At 41.4% G+C, this 22,748-nt stretch overlaps 2 protein-coding genes across 4 annotated transcripts in view; one reads left to right on the top strand and one right to left on the bottom strand.

Annotated features, from left to right (window-relative positions):
* The window catches only part of VPS39 (VPS39 subunit of HOPS complex), a 38,533-nt gene extending 37,432 nt beyond the window's left edge, over positions 1 to 1,101 (bottom strand). For both annotated transcript variants that reach the window (XM_042479162.1, XM_042479171.1), the window contains exon 1: positions 941 to 1,101. In XM_042479162.1, coding sequence (XP_042335096.1) covers positions 941 to 1,013 — 73 coding nt within the window. In that variant the 5' untranslated portion in view covers positions 1,014 to 1,101. The remainder of the gene's footprint in view (positions 1 to 940) is intronic.
* A 2,339-nt stretch (positions 1,102 to 3,440) lies between these two features.
* Positions 3,441 to 22,748, top strand: part of GANC (glucosidase alpha, neutral C) — a 41,658-nt gene continuing 22,350 nt past the window's right edge. For both annotated transcript variants that reach the window (XM_042443340.1, XM_042443334.1), the window contains exons 1-11: positions 3,441 to 3,576; positions 6,018 to 6,080; positions 8,625 to 8,733; positions 10,627 to 10,754; positions 12,435 to 12,617; positions 12,824 to 12,872; positions 14,796 to 14,862; positions 16,255 to 16,351; positions 18,488 to 18,668; positions 19,123 to 19,273; positions 21,260 to 21,498. In XM_042443340.1, the coding sequence (XP_042299274.1) occupies positions 3,548 to 3,576; positions 6,018 to 6,080; positions 8,625 to 8,733; positions 10,627 to 10,754; positions 12,435 to 12,617; positions 12,824 to 12,872; positions 14,796 to 14,862; positions 16,255 to 16,351; positions 18,488 to 18,668; positions 19,123 to 19,273; positions 21,260 to 21,498 (1,296 nt within the window). In that variant the 5' untranslated portion in view covers positions 3,441 to 3,547. The remainder of the gene's footprint in view (positions 3,577 to 6,017; positions 6,081 to 8,624; positions 8,734 to 10,626; positions 10,755 to 12,434; positions 12,618 to 12,823; positions 12,873 to 14,795; positions 14,863 to 16,254; positions 16,352 to 18,487; positions 18,669 to 19,122; positions 19,274 to 21,259; positions 21,499 to 22,748) is intronic.

Raw genomic sequence — 22,748 nt, 5'->3', positions numbered from 1 at the left:
ACAGTTAAGAGGTGATATGTTAGCCCTGTTTAAGTATTTGAAGGGATGTCATACTGAGGAGGGAGCAAGCTTGTTTTCTGCTGCTCCAGAGAATAAGACCCAGAACGATGGATGCAAGCTCCAGGAAAAGAGATTCCACCTCAACATTAGGAGGAACTTCAGCTGTTTGACAGTGGAACATAGTCCCACAGAGAGTGGGTGAGTCTCCTTCTTTGGAGGTCTTTAAACAGAGGCTGGATGGCCAACTGTCAGGGATGCTTTGATTGAGAGTTCCTGCATGGCAGAAGGGAGTTGGACTGGATGGCCCTTGCGGTCTCCTCCAACTCTAGGATTCTTTGATTCTAACTAGAGAAAAAGAGATTCCACCTCAACGTTAGGAAGACATTCCTGGCAGAGAGAGAGCTGTTAGTAGAACACGTTTCCTCAAGAGTATAGTGGAGCCTCATTCCTTGGAGGTCCTTAAACAGAGGCTGGATGGCCATCTGATAGTCAGTTCCTGCATGGCAGAATGGGGTTGGACTGGGGGGCCCTTGGGGTCTCTCCCAACTCTGTGGCTCTATGAAAGAGAGATGTTAGTGGAAGATACTCCCTTGGAAAGCGGTGGAGTCTCCTCCTTTGGAAGTCTTTAAACAGAGGCTGGAGGGCCATCTGCCAAGGGAGATGTATTGATGGTGAGTTCCTGCATGGCAGAGTGGGGCTGGACTGGGGGGCCCTTGGGGTCTCTCCCAACTCTATGATTGCACAACTGCCATTGAAAAACGCATACAGTGGCCCAGGTTCCCCAGGATAAGCGTGCTCTTCTCCTCCTCAGGAGGCGGGCGGGCAGGGAAGAAAGGAGGGCCTGTTTTCCTTCCTCGCCCTGAACCCAGGATCGGAGGAGGAAGGCAAAGGGCAGCTTCGGCCACAAGGGGATGGGGACCAAAGCCTCCGCCCCACTCACCCCAGGCGGCCAGGCAGTCGATCTGGAGGGGCAGCTTCTCCAAGATGGGCACCGGCTCGAAGGCGTCGTGCATAATGGCAGCCCCGGGGCCTCAAGGGCGCCAAGGCCTCCCACCCTGACGACAACAACAGCAGCAGAAGCAGCAGCGACTAGACCAGACCCTCCCGTCACGCTTCCGGTTCTCCTCCTTCTACTTCCGGGGCATCTCCCCTCACAGGCCTACTCTATCCCCACTCTCACAGACAGCTCTATGGTGCCCCCACAACAGACAGTTCCCAGGATTCCCTAGCACTGAGCCAGGGCCCTTAAAGTGGTCTCCAAGTGGATAATAATAATAATAATAATAATAATAATAATAATAATAATAATAATAATTGTTATTATATACACGTGTGTATGTGTGTGTGTGTATATATATATATATCTACATATATGAAATGTTTTTAAAAGCACTTCATATATATATATATATATATATATATATTACACACACACACACATTCTCATCCCTCCATATTTGCGGCTTTGATTATTCACGGATTTGATGAATATAATAATAATAATAATAATAATGATAAAATATTTATTTATATCCCGCTTCTTCCGTTTTGGTGATCAAGGTGGGTAACAGCAGAGTTTGTGGAATACAAAAGTGATAAAATAACCCACCCCTAACCCTCCCTCCCTAAAATACAAAATTATAACAATAAAATCATAACTACATACATAACAATAATATCAAAAGGTGGTAATCTTTAATACGGGAGCACAATATGGATTAATATGTTCTTTCTGGCAATATCTAGGTCCTCCACTGCAACTCTATGGTCAACTTCAACTAAAAAGTTGCACTGAAGGACCTAGAGATTGCTAAAGAGAACATATTAATAAAATCTGTGAAAAATCAAATCCACAAATATGGAGGGATGAGTGTATTTATACCTTGCTCTTCCTTTGTTTTGTGTTCTCTCTAGGAATACACTACCTAGGTCCTCCAGTGCAACTCTTTAGCCAGCTTTAACCAAAAGTTGCACTGAAGGACCTAGAGATTCCTAGAGAGAATACTCCACTGGGCCTTTGTAGCTCCTCCAGGGCAGTTCTATGGCCAGGGTCTGTTGGATGAATCAGGAAAAACACAAAGATGAAAAAAAAGAAAAAAGGTCTACTTCCTCAGATCCATTTGGTGGAATGGAAGCCAGGCACATACTCAACTTTAAGTCGACCTCATGTAGAAGTCGAGGTCAGGTTTTGGGGCCAAAATTATGAATGTTGCCATGACCCATGGATAGGTTGAGGGTAAAACTTGGAGGCTCCTTCAGTGTGTATATGTGTGCGTATGGCAAGAGAGACTCTCACTGATGCTTTTTGCCTCATCGTTTCAGCTTTTGCTTCAGCCAGACACACAGGAGGGAGACGGACTCTTATTTCTGCTTGGCATCAGAGAGAAATAAAATCGTCTCTGCACTGCATGGGGAAGTCTGAAAGATCTGCTATCACGTTTCCATAGTGACCCATAAATAAGTCGACCTGGGATTTTGGGGTCAGTTTTTGGGCATAAATTTTAGACTTATAGACAAGTATATACAATATATGCCATTGGTATGCGAGGATGTCAATTCAAATTACAAATCCTTTGTGTATGGAGATGAAGTTGCAGGTCCAGTTTTAAGGATGGTCGTTCATGCCCAAAGGCGTAGGAAACTGGTCTTTGTGCATGGAGATGAAGAGGCAGATCCAGTTTGCAATGGGACTAGTCTGTGGTGAGGAGGGGAATAGATGAATGGAGGGCACCCCATAAAGATGGGGTCAGATAGTGTTGAGATGTGTGTGGTGAGTCAGGAAACCATTGCCTTTGTTCAATCCATTGCTGGGGGACTGTAATTTATGGATCAATTCCAATTCTGCTGTTTTTCTTTCCAACCAGTTTCCAATGCCTTTGTACACTAACGGCTGATGTTAAAACTGGACCTGCAACTTCATCTCTGTACACAAAGGATCTGTAATTTGAATTGACATCCTCACATACCAATGGCATCAAATGCATCTGAAGAAGTAGAGTGAAGTCTAGGAAAGCTCCTGCTGCCAACTTCTTCCTTTCAGTTAGTCTCTAAGGAGCTACAAGATCTCTCTATGTGCTGATCCTCCAGACTAACACAGCTATATCTTTCAATTCTGTGGACAAAGGTGAATTTTTCATCCCCTAATTTTTGCCTTGGCTTTCACATTCCAAAGGCAACCCTTGCTACAATAACTCCACATGGTGAAACTGTTTCTAAAAAATAAAATAAAATCTTGATAGCCGGGGTATGGTCCTTCTCCAGCTCCAAGCCAACTTGAAGCATCGAGGTGGTACTGAAGCAAAACAAAAAAGCTGAACAAAGTGCCTTGCTGCTTCATCCGATCTTGCCCAGATGACCAGCCTGTCCAAATGCTCAGAAATAAAAAAAAACTCCATTTCCCAGAGTGCTGTGAGAGGAGGTGAAATCGAAACTGCCCAAAGGCAACTGAAGGCTTTGCCTTGCCTTCTCTTATCCCTGGTTTACAGCGAAGGGAGGACAGCAAGGAGCAGCCCTTGCATTCAAAAATAACTCACTGGGCAGGGATGCCATGGAATCGAGTAGCCAGGAAAATGTCAGGTAAAAACGCAGGATTCTGCAGAAGTTGCCTTGCAAACCTAAGCTGCATCCGCACTGCAGAAATAATCCGCCTTGACACCACTTTCACTGCCATGGCTCAGTGCTATGGGCCCCTGAGATTCTAAGTGAAATACATGTATTCGATACTAGGGGAAACATTTGACATTTTATTACAATTTATTTTATTTATTCCTTTGATACCTTTCTATTTTATCATTGTAGTAATTTAATAATTTTTAAATGCACCTCTTTTCTGTGTTTTTAATTGTGTTGTTTTTTTTAATATTGTGAAGCCGCCCTGAGTCCCAGATCTGGGAAAAGAGCAGGATACAAATAAATCTAATAATATTTATTTATTTATTTAACAATCTAAGAAGTTTGCAGCTACTAGCAATCCCAGTTGAATTTCAGGTGCGAGAGGAAATTCTGGGATCTCTGTGGAGCTGTTAGTGGAGTGAAATGAATACATGCTTTGGACAGAACATGGGAAGGACTCTCTCTAAAATTTACTTCCATTTGTTTCATTTTAAGCAAATGGTTTGCTGTGGCACCAGAGCTCTCTCAGACAGGGAAGGCGAAATGTCTCGCCAAACTCCATTTCCCAGCATTGAGCCATGGCAGCTAAAGCGGTATCAAACTGCATTTTTTCCCCTGCATTGTGGATGCAACCACACACATACATCAATAGGAGAGAATGTTTACATTGGCAAATGTGAACTGGAAAGAGCGAAAGAGCTTGAGGCTCACAGAAGTTGCTCCTGGATCAAATCGTCTATTGATTTACGATTGTCATAGCTTTTCCTAGACAAGGAATACTCAGAGGTGGCTTTGCCAGTTCCTTCCTCTGAAATATAGCCTACAGCACCTGGTATTCATTGGTGGTCTTCCATCCAAGTACTAACCAGGGCTGATCTTGCATAGCTTCCAAGATCAGACATTATCTGGTGTCGTTAGGATATTTAGGTCCTAAATAAACTATGGGGAAGATGCCATTCAGTTAGGATAAACAATTGTGTTACCTGCCATCAAGTTGACTTATGGTAACCCTATGACTGAGAGGCCCCCAAGTCACCTTGTCATCAACAGTCCTGCTCAGGTCTTGCAGACTCAGGGCTGTGGCTTCCTTTCTGATTGAGTCTACTCATCTGGAATGCCTTCTTCCTCTTTTCCTACTGCCTTCTGTCTTACCAAGCATTATTGTCTTTCCTAGTGAGTCATGACTTCTCATGATATGGCTGAAGAACAACAGTCTCAGTTTAATAAACAATAGGCTACTCATAAACTGGTCACCAGCCAGTTTCCAGTGGAGTAGATCAGAATTGGAGGGGTGCTCTGTGTGCGTGTTGCTTGCCTTCAAGTTGTTTCCAACTTATGCATGCTAAGACTACGGTAGGTTAATTTTGGTCTACCCCGGCAAGCTATTTCTTCATTCTTAAGCAAGTATGTATGCTCAGGATCAGACTAACACAGGATCACGGAAGTTGTGTGATAGCTTATAAATCCTGTTTATGCCCTCTTGCTTTGTGCATTTAAAACACAGTAGTGTAGCATGAGGAGTCTAGTTTTTTAACAAAGTGGATCATGCAATACTGCAGTCAATACAGCCATCTCAAGTCTACAGAGTTTTTGTTGTTGTTGTTAGAATGATAGAAAAAGTGGCATTACTTGCAGGTGAGTTTTCTGATAGGGTTTTCAATTATATAGTACAAAACAGTGATGCAGAAAACCAGGAATAGCTGTGCTGGCCATTAAAAAAATCTATAGAGTAGTAATGTCTTTATTAAGCCACCCAAAAAAAGCACAAAACAGTGCTTTTCAGAACTCTTTATTAAGTCAGATGTTGTGAAAACGGGGTTGGGGGTAATGTTGAGGGAAAGATTTGATCTTTAAATCATGACATGTTCAGTCTTGAAATATGGTGGGAAGGAACTGTCAGGATGGCAAATGGAATTCCTCAATTAACCTGATGGTTTCAAGTTTCAACTGGAGGAACCTCAGCTTGCTTGGGTGAGGAAAAGTAATAAATTGGATTTTCTTTTCTGAAAATACAAGACCATCCAAATTCAGAAGTTGCTCACTTTGAAAAAGTAAAAAAAGAGAAGTAAGCCATATGTACACTTTTGCTACACCACTTAACAGTCTTTATTTTTATTTAACCAACTTGGCTATCAAAAGTGTGGATGATACTAACTTGCTAAAGGACATCTCCCAGAATATCCTGGCAAAGTACTGATCATGAAGCTCTACAATAGCTGGTTTTTAAAAGACTTTCTTGTGAAAGAATAGCTTTACTATGGAGTCCATATATGTATGCATACTGTGCTTAAGCAACAGTAACTTCATTGACATAGCCCACCTTTTAAATTGGACAAGTTTGTGCCAGTGTACAGTTTATACATTTCTTTTTTCAATGAGATCCTATTATACTGTCTTTTATCCAGTGTCCAAGATGAGGCTGTGGACGAAAGCCAATTTAAAACATGTAAAGAAATTGCCTTCTACAGGTAAGGAAAAGTGTAGTTATTATGCACCAAGCCAGAAGACCATAGGGCTAACAACGCAACACAACCCAAAGCAGTATGAAAAAAGCGGATTTTACTATTGCAGGATTAATTCACTTCACTTCACTTTGCATAACAAACACAACACAGCTATGCATATTAACAGACCTGCAATTGTACAATTAAATTCATATCTAGTTTGGCCCCAAGTTTTGAATTTCCTTGCTAGATTGTAGCAACCTACCATCATGCAAATTCTCCTTGCAAACGATTTAAGAGAGACTGGGGGAGTGAAAAACTAATCTGGGTACCTTCCAGCCACTTTGCATGCCCTCATGAGAAGAAGCCTCTTCACTCAATAGTTTGTTACAGAGGAGTTTATCACACGGGAGGAATTTCTCTTAATTTCGAATGAAAAGAAAGTTGGGCAGAACACATTCACATGAATTCACTACTTCAGCGAATTTACGTGAATTCGAATTGTGTTCGAACTGAGCCATTGCCCGAAAATAGCTTGTCATTGCCAAAAATTGCGTGTGGTAATCTATCACGCAATAACGTGAAACCCCATGATTGCATTTGGACTGATTTCCCATTGCTCGAAATTGTGTGTGGTAGTCTATCACGCAATAACGTTAAACCCCATGATTGCGTTCAGATTGCCTTTGGATTATACTTCCAATTTCCCTTGTCTGATAAACTCCACAAAGTATTTTAAAAGCCTTTACTGAAGAGAGAATCACTTTCCAATTCACATCCTGCCTAATAGCCCGTCTGTTAGCAAGAGATTCTTCTTTTAGCAAAGATTACTTTCAGTGTTGCAAAGTCACTGTTGCAAAAGCCTGTAGGGAGCAGTTTCAGGATAAACCACATGAACATAACACTAGTTCCTCTCCTAAAATGCAGTACCTGTATGTCACAATCTTCTAGTCTAAATTTACTATTGAATTGTCCGAAGGAAAGTTGGATTCCATGCAGAGAATTCCTGATTGGGATTGGTGGGTATTGGCATAGTAGATATGGAGGAAGATGTGTGTATGGAGAAGGTGGGGACCAGGGATAACAGATGAGTGGCTCAAATCAGGAGCTTGTTTAAGGAAATGGAATGGATTTGGATCCAAAGGCAATGGGTAGTAAAGAGGCACCAATATGTCTTCCTAATGCTCTCCAGCCATCGACAACTAGAATTTTTCTTTTTAATCACTATCAGTAATTCTGAAAATAATTTAATGGTAAGAATGTATCATGAAAGAGGAGATGATGATGATGATGATGATGATGATGATGATGATGATGATGATGATAAACATCATGAACTTCCTTCCAGATAAAGAGAATTCTGAAAGGAGCTAAGCTGTGCTTTACTGAGAAAAGATAATGCTATGAATAAGTTAAATAGGATTTTCTGTTGTCAAAGAAAAAAGAAAACATAATTTTAAAAGTGAGCAGCAAATACAGTATCTGCTGGGGGGTTGGTTCCAGCAACACAATCCACACCTCCACACCTCCAACGCTGATAACAAAATCTGTGGATGTTCATGTCCCATGATATACAATGGCATAATAACATGGTGTTGCTTATATAAAATGCCAAAATCAAACTTTGTTTTTGGGAAGTATTTTTTTAATTTGGCTGGTTGAATCCATGGCTGCAGGGCCAACTAATTATGTCATATGTCATTATGTTTTTAGTGCAGTTCTGAATTCATATAAAGTTGAGCTTCAAACCTGTTTCAGGCTCATTACAGACGGCCCAGAAGGGGCAGTCTCGCGGCGCTGCTGGTTGCTGCGTCTGGGAACCGCAGCATCCAAACCGCACGGTTCCCGGACACAGCAAAGAAGGAGCGCGAAAATCGTGCTCCTTCCTGGGCCCCGGAAGAGACGCCACGAGACGCTAGTCGTGCACTTGCGGCGTCACTTCCGCCACGTGACGTGCAGGTGCAGAGTGTCCGCTACGTCAAAATGGCGGCGCCCATCTGTATGCGGCACCACCATTTTGATGTAGTCATTACGCGTGAGGGGCAAGGCGCGTCAGGAAGCACCGCCCCTCACGCGTGATGATGGCACCTCATGGGCCCGTCTGTAACGTACCTCAGTTCCCTTGGATTTCAAGAGAAGTTAAGTGAGCATGATTATGGAGATTATCATATGGACAAATAATCCGACTGCTCCCTTATTATCGCTCGTAATTCTCTCGTAATTCGCCACCAATTCCGCTGGGTGAATGCAACCCGGCTGCATCCTGGGTCCTAGGTGCATTTCAGAGCCCTCTTTTCAAAGCCAGGAGCTTTCTGTCCTTGAAAAGTGGTCTCCAAAGCATGCCTGAGACCCGGGATGCAGCTGCCCGGCAGAATCTGCAGCATATTACAAGCAATAATACAGTACCTGTCTGCATCCCGTTAAGGAATAGTCAGGTTATTTGTCCATGTGATTATCTCCTATGTCTTTTTCCATTACGCAGTTATTTACAGAAGTAAATTAATTGTGTGTTGTCTCTTTGGGTTTTTGGTTTGTTTGTTTGTTTGTTTGTTTTTGTTTTTTTATCAGACGTCAGAAACATTTGTGTCCTGGGAAGCCCTTGTATCGAGTCTTGCTGGACACAGTAGAATTATCCAGTGGCAATGTCAAATTCCAAATTATCAATGAAGAGTGCAAGGTGAGAAATAGATTTGGGAAGTAATTGATAAAGAAAAGTAATGCACAATTTACAATACAAAAATTAACCTTCCATATTAAGTAATATTTTACATAATCTAAGAACTTAAATAGTATTTTAGATAATTTTAAAGAGTATATACTCTGTTTTGTGATTATGCCATGGTCAAGAACAGTCGTATTATAATACATATAAAAAGCACTGTATTTTTAAAACAACAACAACAGTAGTTATTTATAAAGGTCTTTCAACCAAAGGTCAGAACATCAAACATATACAAAACAAGAATAATAAAACAAAACACTGGCGGGGTACACACCGCCGTTTTGCGGCTCTCCCCGCCGCCGCCATTTGCTCCGCGCGGAGCCGCAGCACCCAACTGCGCGGCTCCGTGCGGAGCAAAAAAGAAGCTCCATTTCGGAGCTTCTTCTTGCGGCGCCCTATGACGTCCGAGGCGCCTGGCGCGGACTCGCAACGTCATAGGCGCGCGACACGTCTGGAGCTATGCGTCCAGTACGTAAGATGGGGCGCCCATGTAGAGGGGTGCCGCTATCTTGTACGTATAGGATACATACTGGGTTAGGGGGTGCGGGACCCCCTTCCTAACCCTAGTACGTATCCTATATGTACTATATGGCGGTTTGTATCCCGCCACTATAAATATGCATTTTATGTGTTTTTATCTATAACTGTTCTAATCTGTTTTTAGTTTTTGTAAGGCACCTTGAGCTCCAGTTCTGATCTATTTAACAAGATCTGAATAAAATACTCCTACTACTAATAATAATAATAATAATAATAAGAGAAGAAGAAGAAGAAGAAGAAGAAAGTGTATTAGTATTAATATTACCTAAGGCATTCTCTTCACAACCTCTTAGCTTTATTCTGGGTGTCTTTAAAGAAATTGGTTTTATTTCTCCTTTCATTTTTAAATCTTAAAACAATGATTAAACTTTAACTTTTCTGCTTTCGACAGAATTGTTTAATTTTTTAAAAATTTTTTTAAAAAAACTATATAAGATTTGTTGTAAGCTGTCCAGATCGAATCTAATCTTGAAAGCTAAGAAGGGTCAGCCCTGGTTAGTACTTTGATGAGTAATGGCCAAAAAATCTCAGATGCTCTAGGCTAGATTTCAGAAGAAAGAACTGACAAGAACCACCTCTTGTGTATTTCAAGCTTTAAAGAAAAAGTATTAAATTCATGGAGTCGCCACAAGTTGACAGGCAACTTGAAAGCACATACACACACAAGCTGTCTTGGGTCCTATGTTGGGAGAAAGATATGAAGTAGGATGTGTAGATAGATAGACAGACAGACAGACCGACGTATGTAGTTGTTCCTTGCCTTGCCATGCTCCTGACCATGAAGGTAGGTATGTTGGTGTATGAGAGAGAGAAAGAGTATTGAGTATTGTTATTTATACTGATGCATTTACTTCATAAAAGGCTTTTTTATGCATAAGGCCTGTGCAAAACTGAATTAAAACCCAGTGGTTTTGAACCAGACTTCCAATGAGCAAAGGCAGAGTTCCATTCACAGAATGCCAGTCCTGAAGGAAGTTGCAGCCAGGAGAGGCTGGCTATCTGTCTGTCTGTCTATCTATCTATCTATCTATCTATCTATCTATCTATCTATCTATCTACTCACCTTCCCTCCTCACTCTTTTGTGCCCCTCCAAATCTCCTCTAACAGGTTGGAAGACTAATCAGAGCAATGTGGGAGGTGACACTGATAGCTTCAGGGGAAGCAAGTATGAGCAGAGAACTTGTCACTACTTCCTTCTGCTAGATTTGAGCCCTTTCTTTCTGTGGAAAGGCAAGTCTAATCTAGCCCAGTGTGATTTGTCTGCCACATAGATTCTAATTGTTATTTCTTTCTTTGTGCATTACCAGGATCCTCTTTTAGTAGAAATTTATGAATTAGAAGGTAAAATTTTCAGGCTTAAAATTAATGAGATAACACCACTCAAACCAAGATACCAAGTTCCTGATGTTCTTATAAAAGAACCTCCCAGCCTCAGGTAAGCTATAGTTCATGACAATTAATGTGTTTTACACAGCCATCCTCTCACTGTGTTAAGACAAGGAAATATTGAGCGTGATAGAAAATAAACAACTCAGGGAGATTGATACTGCTTTTTTATGTTGAAATATGTATTGTATCAAAACATATGAGCAGTGCTAGAGAAACACTCACCAGGGTCACCAGTGGTCAGGAACATTTGCCTTTTCATCATAGCTATCATATCTGGGCTTTGTTTTACAATCTATCCCAGTACAGTAATTTTATTTGTCAAACAGTAGATTCTTAGTATATATTCATATAATTCATTTCTGTCGTTTTACTCCCATTGTATAATTTTGGTTATTTTAATTCAGAATGAAACACTCTTACACACCAGTGTTTACATTTGTTTGTTCGTGTGGGCTGTATGCAGGTGTCAAATGTTACATGCCCTATATAATTACATTTTGGTGATTTTGTACAACTGGATTGTGCAGTTGCTGATTTACTGTTGTTTATGAACTGACGGTGAGTTTTCAAAAGTTTTTATCTACTACAGCGGTCCCCAATCTTTTTCAGGCTACTGCTCCCTTTCCTCTTGGGTTACAACCCTAGCACACACACTCATGATATTAGGTCTACTTGATACTTGATATTAAGTCTACTGCAAATACAAACCAACCAATACTGCAAATTCAAAACAACCAATCTCAAACACTGCTCCCTTTGCACACGGTCACCCTGGGAGCAGCAAATGAGCAGCTGACTGAGCATTGACCAAGAACTCTTTCTTCTGTGCCAGCTTTGTAGCAAAGGCCAGTACAGGCAAGAGGTCTCATTTGCTGCTCAGCCAGCTTCTTGGTTGTTGCTCCCAGGGTGACTGTGTGCAGGAAACTTGCATAAGCTTCTCCCCGATGAGGAAGCCTCTCAATCCTTCTTCAACAGGGTGTGTGTGTGTATACAGGGTTCACAGATGCCACATCCTCTGGACTAGAGACAGTCATGGATAGGAAAAGGGAGAGCTTTTAACTACAGGAATCGAACCAAGGCGAAGGACTCTTTCCAAGAGTCAACCCCACATATTCTTCCCCCTCCTTCACAGAGACATGTCTTCCCCACACAATTCCACTGTTTTCCCTGCACACGCATTGCTTCTTCTGCTACCTCTTCTCTCAGCCTGTCTAGTGAAAAAAAACAGGAGCATCAGCACAGCTCCAACCTGCCAGCCAAATCACAGCAAAGCTCACAAAGCTTAATCAGGGTCCTAAATTTGAAAGCTCTTTTTTTGCTACTGCTTCTCCCTCACCACCATGTACTCTAACTCCTTGCTCCAGTCGGTCAATTAGTCTGTCTCAAAATGGCACTGCTTTAAGCCACAGAAGTGATGTCCTGTGCCCAAGCCTTGCGAGAATTTCCCAACTGCCACTGCAAGCAAAAGATGCAGCTAAGGGAGTGAACTTGTGTGATCAGGCAGAGAGCAGGAGACACCACCACACAAAGCAATTAGTGAGGTTTTAAGGGACTCTGAGAAGAAGTTTCATGCAACCCTTATCCCCCCATGGTCCTAAAGACTTCTGCTTCCCTTTGTCTTTCTTGTATAACAATACTTTGACTGAAGACCCCCCCACCTCCTTTTCCCTTACTACCAGTCACTTTAGGAGTCACTGATCTTCTACTATCTTTCCCCATTTCCCAGGCTAACTGTATTAGAGAAAGATGCAGACAAGCTTGTTTTGGCTAGTGTCAGTGACGACCAACAGGTCCACATAACAGTAAATCCTTTCCAGATACAACTTGTTTCTAAAGATGAAATTGTACTGAGCCTCAACTCAAATGGCCTATTGTATTTGGAGCAGTTACAGCCACCACCCCAAACCAGGTATGAAATCTTATTGTCTGTGTTAGTGTAGTTTAGGGGGTAATCAATCATCTTAAGCTGTGATATTTAACATTCTTTCTGAGAACATCTTATTTAAATCAGTGATATTGATTTGTAAGTAGCTATATTGATATATATATATATATATATATATTGATATGTGTTAAGTAATTATTCTTGAATTTTTTTCCAAAAAAAATAAACAGGAAATCTACATTGCAAGAAAAGAGAGATGGATCCACTGATTCTTCTAAGGTAAACTAGTTAATATTTGTAGGGTCTTGGCCTGTGAATTTGTTGAAGAGACAAATTGTTCCCTAATGGGTACAACTGGCTAAATGGCTATTGTTGTGGCCATCACCTTTTTCATACCTTTGAGACCAATTGAAAATAGTTGTTTCTCATTATTGATCCATATTTTTATGGAAGATGTGGGCAGATAATGGGATCGTTACCTTGCATCTAGTACTTGGTGTTGACAGTGAGTTTCTGCCTTTCTCAACCCATCAAGAGCAGTTTAATTTACTGTACCTCTATTGGGTGAATGGCAATATTTACAACTGAAACATTGGTTACAAACCAGATTGGCGTTGCAGCTCTTAGTGCTCATAAGATTCTTTAATGCCTGCCTGAGAACTAAGGTCTGCTGGAGGGTTCCTCCTGTATGTTATACCAGCGAGGAGGAGGAGGAGGAGGTGGAGGAGATGATGCTGATGACATTAACAGAGGCTGACCAAGTATCTAAACCAATAATAATAATAATAATAATAATGGCATTAACTGAGGCTGACCAGGTAGCTAAACCAATGACTTATATGTATACGTTTTGTGTTATCTATAAATAAGCATATGGAGTTTACAATGAATAGAATAGGAATTCAGATACTAATTCTGAATAATCAATTGCCAGCTATTTTAATATCTATAACAAGTATGTCTATATATCATTGACTATAACTTATACAGCAGAAATTACTGTTTCAGATATATTGGTTGCCACAACATCTTTTTTAAAAAGGACTAATTAAATCAACGAATTACTGGAGATGTAATACTGCTAATGCTATATGTTTTGGAGCTGTCCCATAGTTGCTCATTTTACGTAGAAGGGATTGCATCCTCCTGTGACATAAGAGGTTATTTTGATGGCAGCATTGCTACTAGTAGGGTCTCCCATGCAAGACAATATTGCTGAAGAGCCAGACTATGAGCCTTATTGAATGACAAAAGAAAGCCAAGACACAGCGAGAGAGCTTTCTCTTTACCTCTCCACATGTCACTGAAGTACTTCCATTCTCTTCCCAAGGGAGGCAGTTCTAAAAGCATGTCTTTTGTCACACTGGAAAAATTGGTTTGGCAAAAGGCATGCTTTTACAAACGTCTCCTTCTGGAAAGAGAACAAAAATGCTACAACAGCATGTGGAGAGGCAAACAGAAAGTCGCTTCTCTCTTGCTGCATCTTGGCTTTCTGTAGTCATGTAATAAAGCCCTTAACGTATCAAACAGATATTGGGGCTGTTTGGCACACTGGTGGAGACAACAGTGGCACCATAGCTAGCACTTCTTAGTACTGTGCAGAATTAGGCATACTAAACCCCGTTTGAATGTCTTTTACCACAAAACACTATAAGGACAGTGCAAAATGAAACAAGATAGTGTCAGCAAATGAAACTCCCAAGTTTGATGCCATTCAACAAGGTACTAGATTATTACAAAGGACAATTACAGGTAGCACTGTGGCTAATAACACAACTGGACTGAAGCCTGAAGGACATTCAACATTCAACTGTTGATGTGGTCAGATGTGCATAGAACCAAGTGGAGCTTTACTGGCCTGAAGTATTAAGGCCTTTTTCTTAGTAAGCATATGGAGAATTACGCTTTCTGTGTAGGGTTAGGTGATGTCCAAATATTAGTCTTACATTTGCCTTTGCCCACTTTGCTTTGGCCCACTTCCCACATCCTTGGCCCTATCATATGTCTTTAGGCCCACCACTACTAGAATGCAGTCCAGTTGGAATTTGGTCCCTGTGCCAGAAAGTTTCCCTGACTCAGACTTTTCTGAGATCTGCAGCTGGCACCTGTAGTAATATGAGAGGGAATTTCAAATGTGAAAATTAAGGATTTAGTTAGCAGTTTATGAAAAGTCCCTTTTTTTCTTATTTTCTGTCCATGCAGGAAGATCAGGATGACTTCGGTCTCTGGGAAGAAAAATTTGGCAGCTTTTTAGACGTCAAAACAAATGGTAAATTGAAAGAAATATTTTTGGTTTTCCTTGCTTAACATATTAAAGAATATTTTTCTACTTTCGGTTTTGGGGGTGAATTGAAAATTTGTAAGAATCATAGAACTGTAGAGTTGGAAGAGACCATAAGGGCCATCCAGTCCAACCCCCTGCCATGCAGGAACTCACAATCAAAGCATCCTCAACAGATGACCATCCAGCCTCTGCTTAAAGACTTCCAAGGAAGGAGACTCCACTACACTCCGAGGGAGTTTGTTCCACTGTCGAACAGCCTTTAATGTCAGGATGTTCCTCCTAATGTTGGCGTGGAATCTCTTTTCCTGGAGCTTGCATCCATTGTTCCAGGTTCTGTTCTCTGGAGTAGCAGAAAACAAGCTTGGTCCATACCTTTAAATATTTAAACAAAGCTATCATATCACCTCTTAACCTGCTCTTCTCCAAGCTTAACATCCCCAGCTCCCTAAGTCATTCCTCATAGGGTATGGTTTCTAGACATTTGGTACTACAAAGATTCCTATTCACAATAGAGTCTCTTAATATATACTGTTCAAGAACTACTAAGAAGCCTCTTGAATATGTTTCTAGGGCTCTTAACTAATATATTATGCCAAAGGAAATGAATAATCTGTGGTATCAACATCTAAGCTCTAATGAGACAGGACATGTTAAGAATAACACTGAGGGCTTCCAGCTCTTTACATGCAGAGTAAGGAAATAAATTAGATTGACTAGTGAGATTATTGTATGTTGTTGTTTTGCACCCAAATACTTGGAGTTGAGCTCACTTATATAAATCATCTAGCACTATTTGTTCTGAGCAGAACAGTTCTCTGCTTGTCTTACACTGTGGTACAGATTGTCCACATTCAGAAATAAACAGTAAGGCAGTGTCAGCAAGAATCCTTATTTATCCTTGAGAAGCATGTTTGTGTGCACTGCCCAGTGTTCCCTGCATCAGCAGAAACACTAAGACTAACAACAACAAATGTTGTTGGACTGTCAATCCCTTAACAAACTAGCAGAAGCTCTGAGAAGAGCAACAGATCAGGAATACAAGTTAGCTTGCTTCCTACAGTAAACCAGAATCCTTAGAAGGTCAGGCTTCTTGTTGCATTTGATTGTGGGTGTTGAGTGCATTTAACTTGACAGGATAGGTCTGGTAGGGCAAATGGTTCTGCCTTACTCACATTGAGACAAGAGGCCTGGGTCTCTTACAACGCTGATTCTTGGCTAAAATTTGTTTTAACATAATCAAAAGATAAGCTGTAGGTGACAAAGAACTTCAATAGAGGTTAGTTTTGAATCAGTTATTACGCAAGACTTTTTTTTTACATTTCACTTTCCATTACCTCAGAGCAGATGTCTTATTCTGTCTTAATGTTCTCCTTCCAGGTCCTAGCAGCATAGGCTTAGATTTTTCTTTGCATGGATTTGAACATGTCTATGGAATACCTCAGCATGCAGAAACACTTCTCCTTAAAAATACCAGGTAATATAATTAGATATTCATTCAAAAGTGAGAAGTATTCTGAATTCTGGTGGTAACTGGAGACCTGCAATACAAGATGTGGCTGCTTTGTTGAATTCATTATGTATTCTCCCTACCCAACATCTTTGTCCCCTTGTTTCCCTGACTCAGTTTCTCCTAATATTCATAGTTTCCTCTGCCTGTCCACTCTATTTCTGGCAAAAAAAAAACCAGCCTCTCCTGTACCAGCTTGCTTGTTTCTTAGCCACCCCTTTCCTGTCTTCCAGACTTTGTCCTCTCCATCAATTCATCCTTCAAGTCCCATGTTTCTCTTTCCATTTCCTGGTCTAATCATCTTCATAATCACCAGGCTTTTAACTCGCTCCATCTTGCCAACAGCAAACAGCCCCTTTTCTCTTTAAGTCCTATATGAAATATGAGATATTCCCGTATTCCTATTTTTTCTTATGTTTTGTTTTTCTTTATCATTTCTGTGTCTACCAGTAGATTTCCTGTTTCATAATCTACTGCCTACCCTACCTCTTCCATTCCTTCAATCTGCCCTTCATCTGTATTTGCTTTCTCATATTTCCCTTACCACCTGGACTGTTCTCATTTAGTTACCTAACCCTCAGCGTTTGTGAATCTTTTTCTCTTTCTGCATGCAGATTCCTCCCCAACAAGGTTTTTCTCAACTATCCTAATCCTTTACTCACACAAAACACATCTCTCACAGACATTGTTCTTCTTTATAAGCAGTTTGTCACAGATATTTTCAGTTTTCCTGAACGTTCATTTTATTGCATCAGATCAAACAGTGGCAGAGTGGAATGCTTATAGGCAGGTATGGAAAGGGATGTTGATCAGAGCTGTCCCAGTGTTAAGAATTGCTGCTGGGGACAACAGTGGGAAAATGCTATTGCTGTCATCTCCTGTTGTTTTCTCAGAGGATCTCGGTGGCCTCTGTAAGGAACATGTTTCCTAATTCACCAGGAAGACCAATTTGGAGATCATGGCTGCAGGCAAAGTGAATATGGGTACCATGTTCCAGGTGCTGGGGCTGTTTCTCTTCCCAGGAGCCCACATGGTTTACCTAGGCTCTGGTATGAAGCAGTCAGAGGCAGTCTCCTTGGCTGGCAAAGAGCAGGGCTCAGGAGCAAGTAAGCACTCCACTCCTGACACATATAAATTGCTTCCCCCACTACACTAAGTTGGTTTTGATTGTCATTCTTCCCCACCCTCTCCTAAAGTTTGGGTTTTTGTATAGATTAATATTTGTGGTATCACACTGCTAAGGTTGTCACAACTTTGGCCAGTTTTCACAGTGGGGGAACTGATCCAGTTTGGGGGTAGAGAGGGCCTATCATACCTGATATGGGAATTTGGAGGTGTAGGCAAGCAGGTCATGCCCAACTTAGGAGCAGCTGGCTCTGCTTCACTCCAAATGGGCAGGGAAACTACACAGGAGCTTTCATCAGAGTTGATTCCTACATCTGTCATTCCAATGCTACCCAGCAGGCAGACTGGATGAATGTGTTTCCATTAGCCAGCAGGTGGGTGGGTCAGCCAATACCTGGATCTAGACTCACTGTCAACTAAGCCCAGTCAGCTGTAACCAGTAAAGCTGTGGCTTTTTCTGTTCCCCCCCCCCCAAAATAGTGGTCTGTGCAAACAGGATACTGGAGTAAATCAGCCATTGGTCTGATTCAGCAGACTTATAGCCAACTATACAAAGAGTGAAAGAGGTAATAGGCTGTTATTATTCCAGTCTCAGTTTGGATGGTTGTATACCACTGCACAATCTAAAATAGTGATGTGGAATGTTCTTCGGCTACAATTTCCATCATCCTTCAGCACTGGCTATTCTGTTTAGGGCTGAATTAGAGGAGGGGGGCTTCACTTTCTCCATCACTGTTCTAACAAGTATTCATTGCTGTGGCAACACTGAACTTAGGCCTGTGTAATGTGTATAATGTAAAAAAATTCCATTATAAAGCATAAACTGTTACCATGGACAGCTGCTTCTAATGGTACCATTTGCCTTGTAAGACAATTGTGAAATCTCAACTATCTCTTTAATTGAACAAAACAAATAAGTATGGCTGCATTTGATATGAGGAAATTGCTCTGAATAAGTGAAAAATCTCTCTGTTCTAGCAATGAAGATGTCTACCGGCTTTATAACTTGGATGTTTTCGGATACAAGATTTACAGTAAAATGGGTATCTATGGTTCAGTGCCCTTGCTCTTAGCACACAAACCTGACAGAACCATAGGAGTGTTTTGGTTAAATTCCTCAGAAACTCTAGTGGAGATTACCACTAAAGCTGCAGTAAAGGTGAGCACAGCACTGCAAACTTGTTTGTGCATGAAAGCATTATCACAGTACATGAAAGTTAGTTGACATTCTAGATATTGCTGTGTGCCTTCAAGTTGATTCTGACTTATGGCGACTCTAAGGTGAACCTACTGGGGGTTTGTGGGGCTGAGAGGGTGTGATTCACCCAAAGTCATCCAACAAGTTTCTATGGTTGAGCAGGGAATCAAATTCCAATCTCCAGAGCCCTAGTTCTACACTCAGATCACTACACCATGATGGCTCTCTAATAATGGCACAGAAGAAATGTTGTATTGGCATCCCCTCATTTCTTCTAGGGCACCTAAGATTGGTCATTGGGAGATATGTAAAAATTCATTATGCATTACCTTGACCTGTAAGAAATACTTTCACATAGTCATCATTATCTCATTATCTCCCTCTCTGTGTATGTATGTGTGTCTTTATTGCAAAGGTTTTGCCTTCCCCAACTCCAGATGTCTCCAAGCAGAGAGTGTTGCCTCAGACTGATTTATGCTGGATGTCAGAAAGTGGAATAATTGATGCTTTCATCCTAATGGGCCCCAGTCCTTTTGACATTTTTAAGCAGTATGCACAGTTGACAGGTATTGTCTCATAATTAAAATGCAGCATTCCACATTTATTCATACAGTATCCTCACATCTTAAAATGGAATACAGTGGAACCTCGCCATACGCGGGGGATCCGTTCCGGATCCCATCGCGTATGGCGATTTCCGCCTATGCTCGAGCCCCATTGTAAACAATGGGGCTTGTGTGCGGAGGTGCGCGGAGCGCAACGGGCGCGCACAGGGCGCAACGGGCGCACACGCCCATTCAACTGAATGGGATGGTCTGTCCCGCGCGCGCCCAGCGGCTTGAGCGCGTACGCTCAAAGCCGCTTAAAAAAAGTCTACGTATGCGGAGGCCCCACTGTACAACAAAAAGAAAGACTTCAAAAGTTTAGACAATACATCCAATGCACAGAGTACTATTCATATACTGTTAAAAATACAGACTCATTGTTAAAGCCAAGCCTTTGAGACATATGCACATTAAAAAGAATAGTTCACAAACAAAGTCATTAATCTATCTGCCTTTATATAACTCATATGCCATAGGTTAGCTTCCATGCTGAATATGACAGGTTACTTACCCAAAAGTAACTAGTACTTTCTTTTATTAACATTTTTATAACATATTTTATATATCATCAAACTCAAGATATTTATTGGATTCTTAAGGACCTTCTCATTAGGCACTGACGATATTCATGTGTCCTGGAATGCTGCCAACACACACTCACACGGCTGATATGAGTCTGCTTGGCAAAAGTAAACCATGCCGAGCTGCCAAGAAGCAGTTCCGCAAGCGACAATACCAAACGACGTCCGAATAGAATAAGCCACAAGCCAGTCCAAAGTTCAGGATTACAGAGAGCAATACTACCAGTCCAGTCTGAAGTCAAGAGTGCCAGAGGGTTAGTCAACAAGTCCAGTCCAAGGACAAGGATTCAAAGGCAGTCAAAGGTTTAGGAAGCAAGTACAGTGGTACCTCGGGATACGAAATACCCAGGTTACGAATTTTTCAGGATACGAAAAAATCCCATAGGGATTTATTGTTTCGGGTTACGAAAGTTTTTTCGGGTTACGAAAAAACTCCGGCACTATTTTAAATGGAGCCGCGGCAGAGCCGCGGCTTTTTTCCCCATTAGCGCCTATGGGTTTTCGGCTTACGAAGGCTTTTTGGGTTACGAAAGCGGCCGCGGAACGAATTATTTTCGTAACCCGAGGCACCACTGTAGTCAGATCAAGCAGCATTCACTAATGAGAACCAATAGACTCTGACAAAGGACCTTAGTGTCTGCCAGGTGTCTTATATCTAGCTCCCTTATCACAGCTGCTGAGCAAGCCTCTTGGAACGCCAAAGGCATGCCCTTTCTGATCTCCTCTGGCTGAAGGTAGGAACCTCAGTGCCCTGCTGCTCTATGTCTCCCAAGTCTGGAACTTCTACTAGGGCAAGGCTGGGCTGCTGAACCCCAGGATCCATTGAAGAAGATCCACAGAGCTAGGGTCTGGTTGAGCAAAATCCACTGAAGCTGGAAGAGCAGAGCTGGGACCTGGCAGGGCAGAACTGGGGCCTGGCACAGCCTCAGGTTCCTCCTGTACCTGAGGAGCCAAGTTCTCCGAGTCCTCTTTGCGGCTGGCCATGACATCATGCTTAGGTAGCTTCAGCAAGGTTGTTATAGCATGTGCCTTCAGATTATTGCCTTGGGACATTATATTTTGCTTGTAGGCAAAACAATCCCTGCTTGTAAAACTAGCAGTCTGAATTATTGATTAATGAGTGTGCACAAGCTTCTTTCTCATTTCAAAGTGAAGAAAAGGGATCTGTGTTACTTTTGTTACCAAAGGACTCTTACTGTGCACTGGTAATGCAACAAAAGTAGTACTCTAGTAACTAAATCTACAGCGGAGAAACCTGATTCACATATATTTGCTAGTAGACCAAGTAAGAGCAAAGGTTTTAGCATTTAATGGTGGTATTGGTTTTAGTATGAGTGGCAGCATAACTTATGTCCTTTTTTGGTAGGTACTCAAGCCCTGCCTCCACTCTTCTCTCTTGGCTACCACCAGTGCCGCTGGAATTATGAAGATGAGAAAGATGTAGAAGGAGTCGATGCAGGCTTTGATGTATTCAGCATTCCCTATGATGTTATGTGGCTAGACATTGAGCATACTGATGGTAAGCGGTACTTCACATGGGATAAGGAGAAATTTGGCAATCCTGAGAGGATGCAAAAACAGATACTCATGAAGAAAAAACGCAAGGTATGTAATAAAGGGGAAAATAAACAGAAACATTTTTTTGCAGAAGTCTGCAGTTCATGGGGCTTTTGTGGAGAGTAGTGCTCAATTAAAGCACTTGTTTGCATCTACATTTTAAAAAATAAATTCTGTGACTTTAGAGCTAAAGGAGAAGAGATTTTAAATGTTCGAACATATATTACTAAATTGCTTTTTTCTAAGCAAAATTACTTTTTTGGTTAATTGAAGCAGTTTCTAGAGCATTCTTTCATACTTGCTTTTTCCCCCATTCATGTACCAATAGACCTCACAATAAGAGATAAGCTCCATAGTAAAGATTCATAGGCAGTCAGCTTGTACAGACAGCTTACAGTCCCACACAGAGAGACATAAGTTTATGAAGTGGCTTATTCTATATAAAACAGTATAACGGATAAGGCAGTTGATGCATCTAATCCAGTATTTATTCTGGTGCTTGGCACCAGCCCCCAGCTTACTTTAGTAAAGATGTCTTTCCCATCATCTGCTACCTGATTCTTTAATTAGAAGTGCTGTGGATTAAACCCAGCCCACTGAGAGCAGTGGGTCATACTAAGCATACTTAAACCTGTGTTGAATTTTAGCCTTAATCTACAAAAATGCCTGCTATAAACAGTACAGTGGGCCCTTGTTATATGCTGGGGATCTGTTCCACACACACACACCTGCGTATGGAAAAAAATGTGGGACCTCAAGTCCCATTGATTTTAATGGCAACACTGCACATATTCCATTTTGTCCTGCAAGGCTTGCCGTTTGTATGAGCTCAAGTTCACAGATGGCAAGCAGTGTATGGCACAAGCGGACTGTACTTTGGGCATATCCTTCTGCACATAGATGCAGCATCAGAAGCTGGTATATGGTATGGTTTTTAGCCTCTCAAGAATTTCTGCTTTCAATTAAGGAAGTTGCTTGTTGACACGTTTGCAAAATAAAAGCTTACAAATACATATGTGGACCATATCTAATGAAGGGTTAGAAATCATAAGAGGTTTTATTAGGGCTTCCACCCAAGATGGCTGGCTCATCTCCATTTTATTCCCCCATAGCTATTTCCTTTGCCACTCTGATCCACTAACCAGGCCACTCCTTTTTTTCTGTTTACCTCTGTATCTCTATTTTTTCTTTAAATGAAAAACTTTCTCTCCCCCCACCCCAATAAACCAAATATTGGGCCAGAGTACACTGTACCTCATTTGCAAAGATTAATTTCCCTTTTCAATATATATGACATG

The sequence above is a fragment of the Sceloporus undulatus genome, chromosome 1 (genome assembly GCF_019175285.1).
Source record: "Sceloporus undulatus isolate JIND9_A2432 ecotype Alabama chromosome 1, SceUnd_v1.1, whole genome shotgun sequence".
In the NCBI taxonomy this organism is placed as follows: Eukaryota; Metazoa; Chordata; class Lepidosauria; order Squamata; family Phrynosomatidae; genus Sceloporus; species Sceloporus undulatus.
The sequence above is the reverse complement of the archived record's forward strand: the minus strand, read 5'-3'. Positions and strand labels throughout refer to the sequence as shown.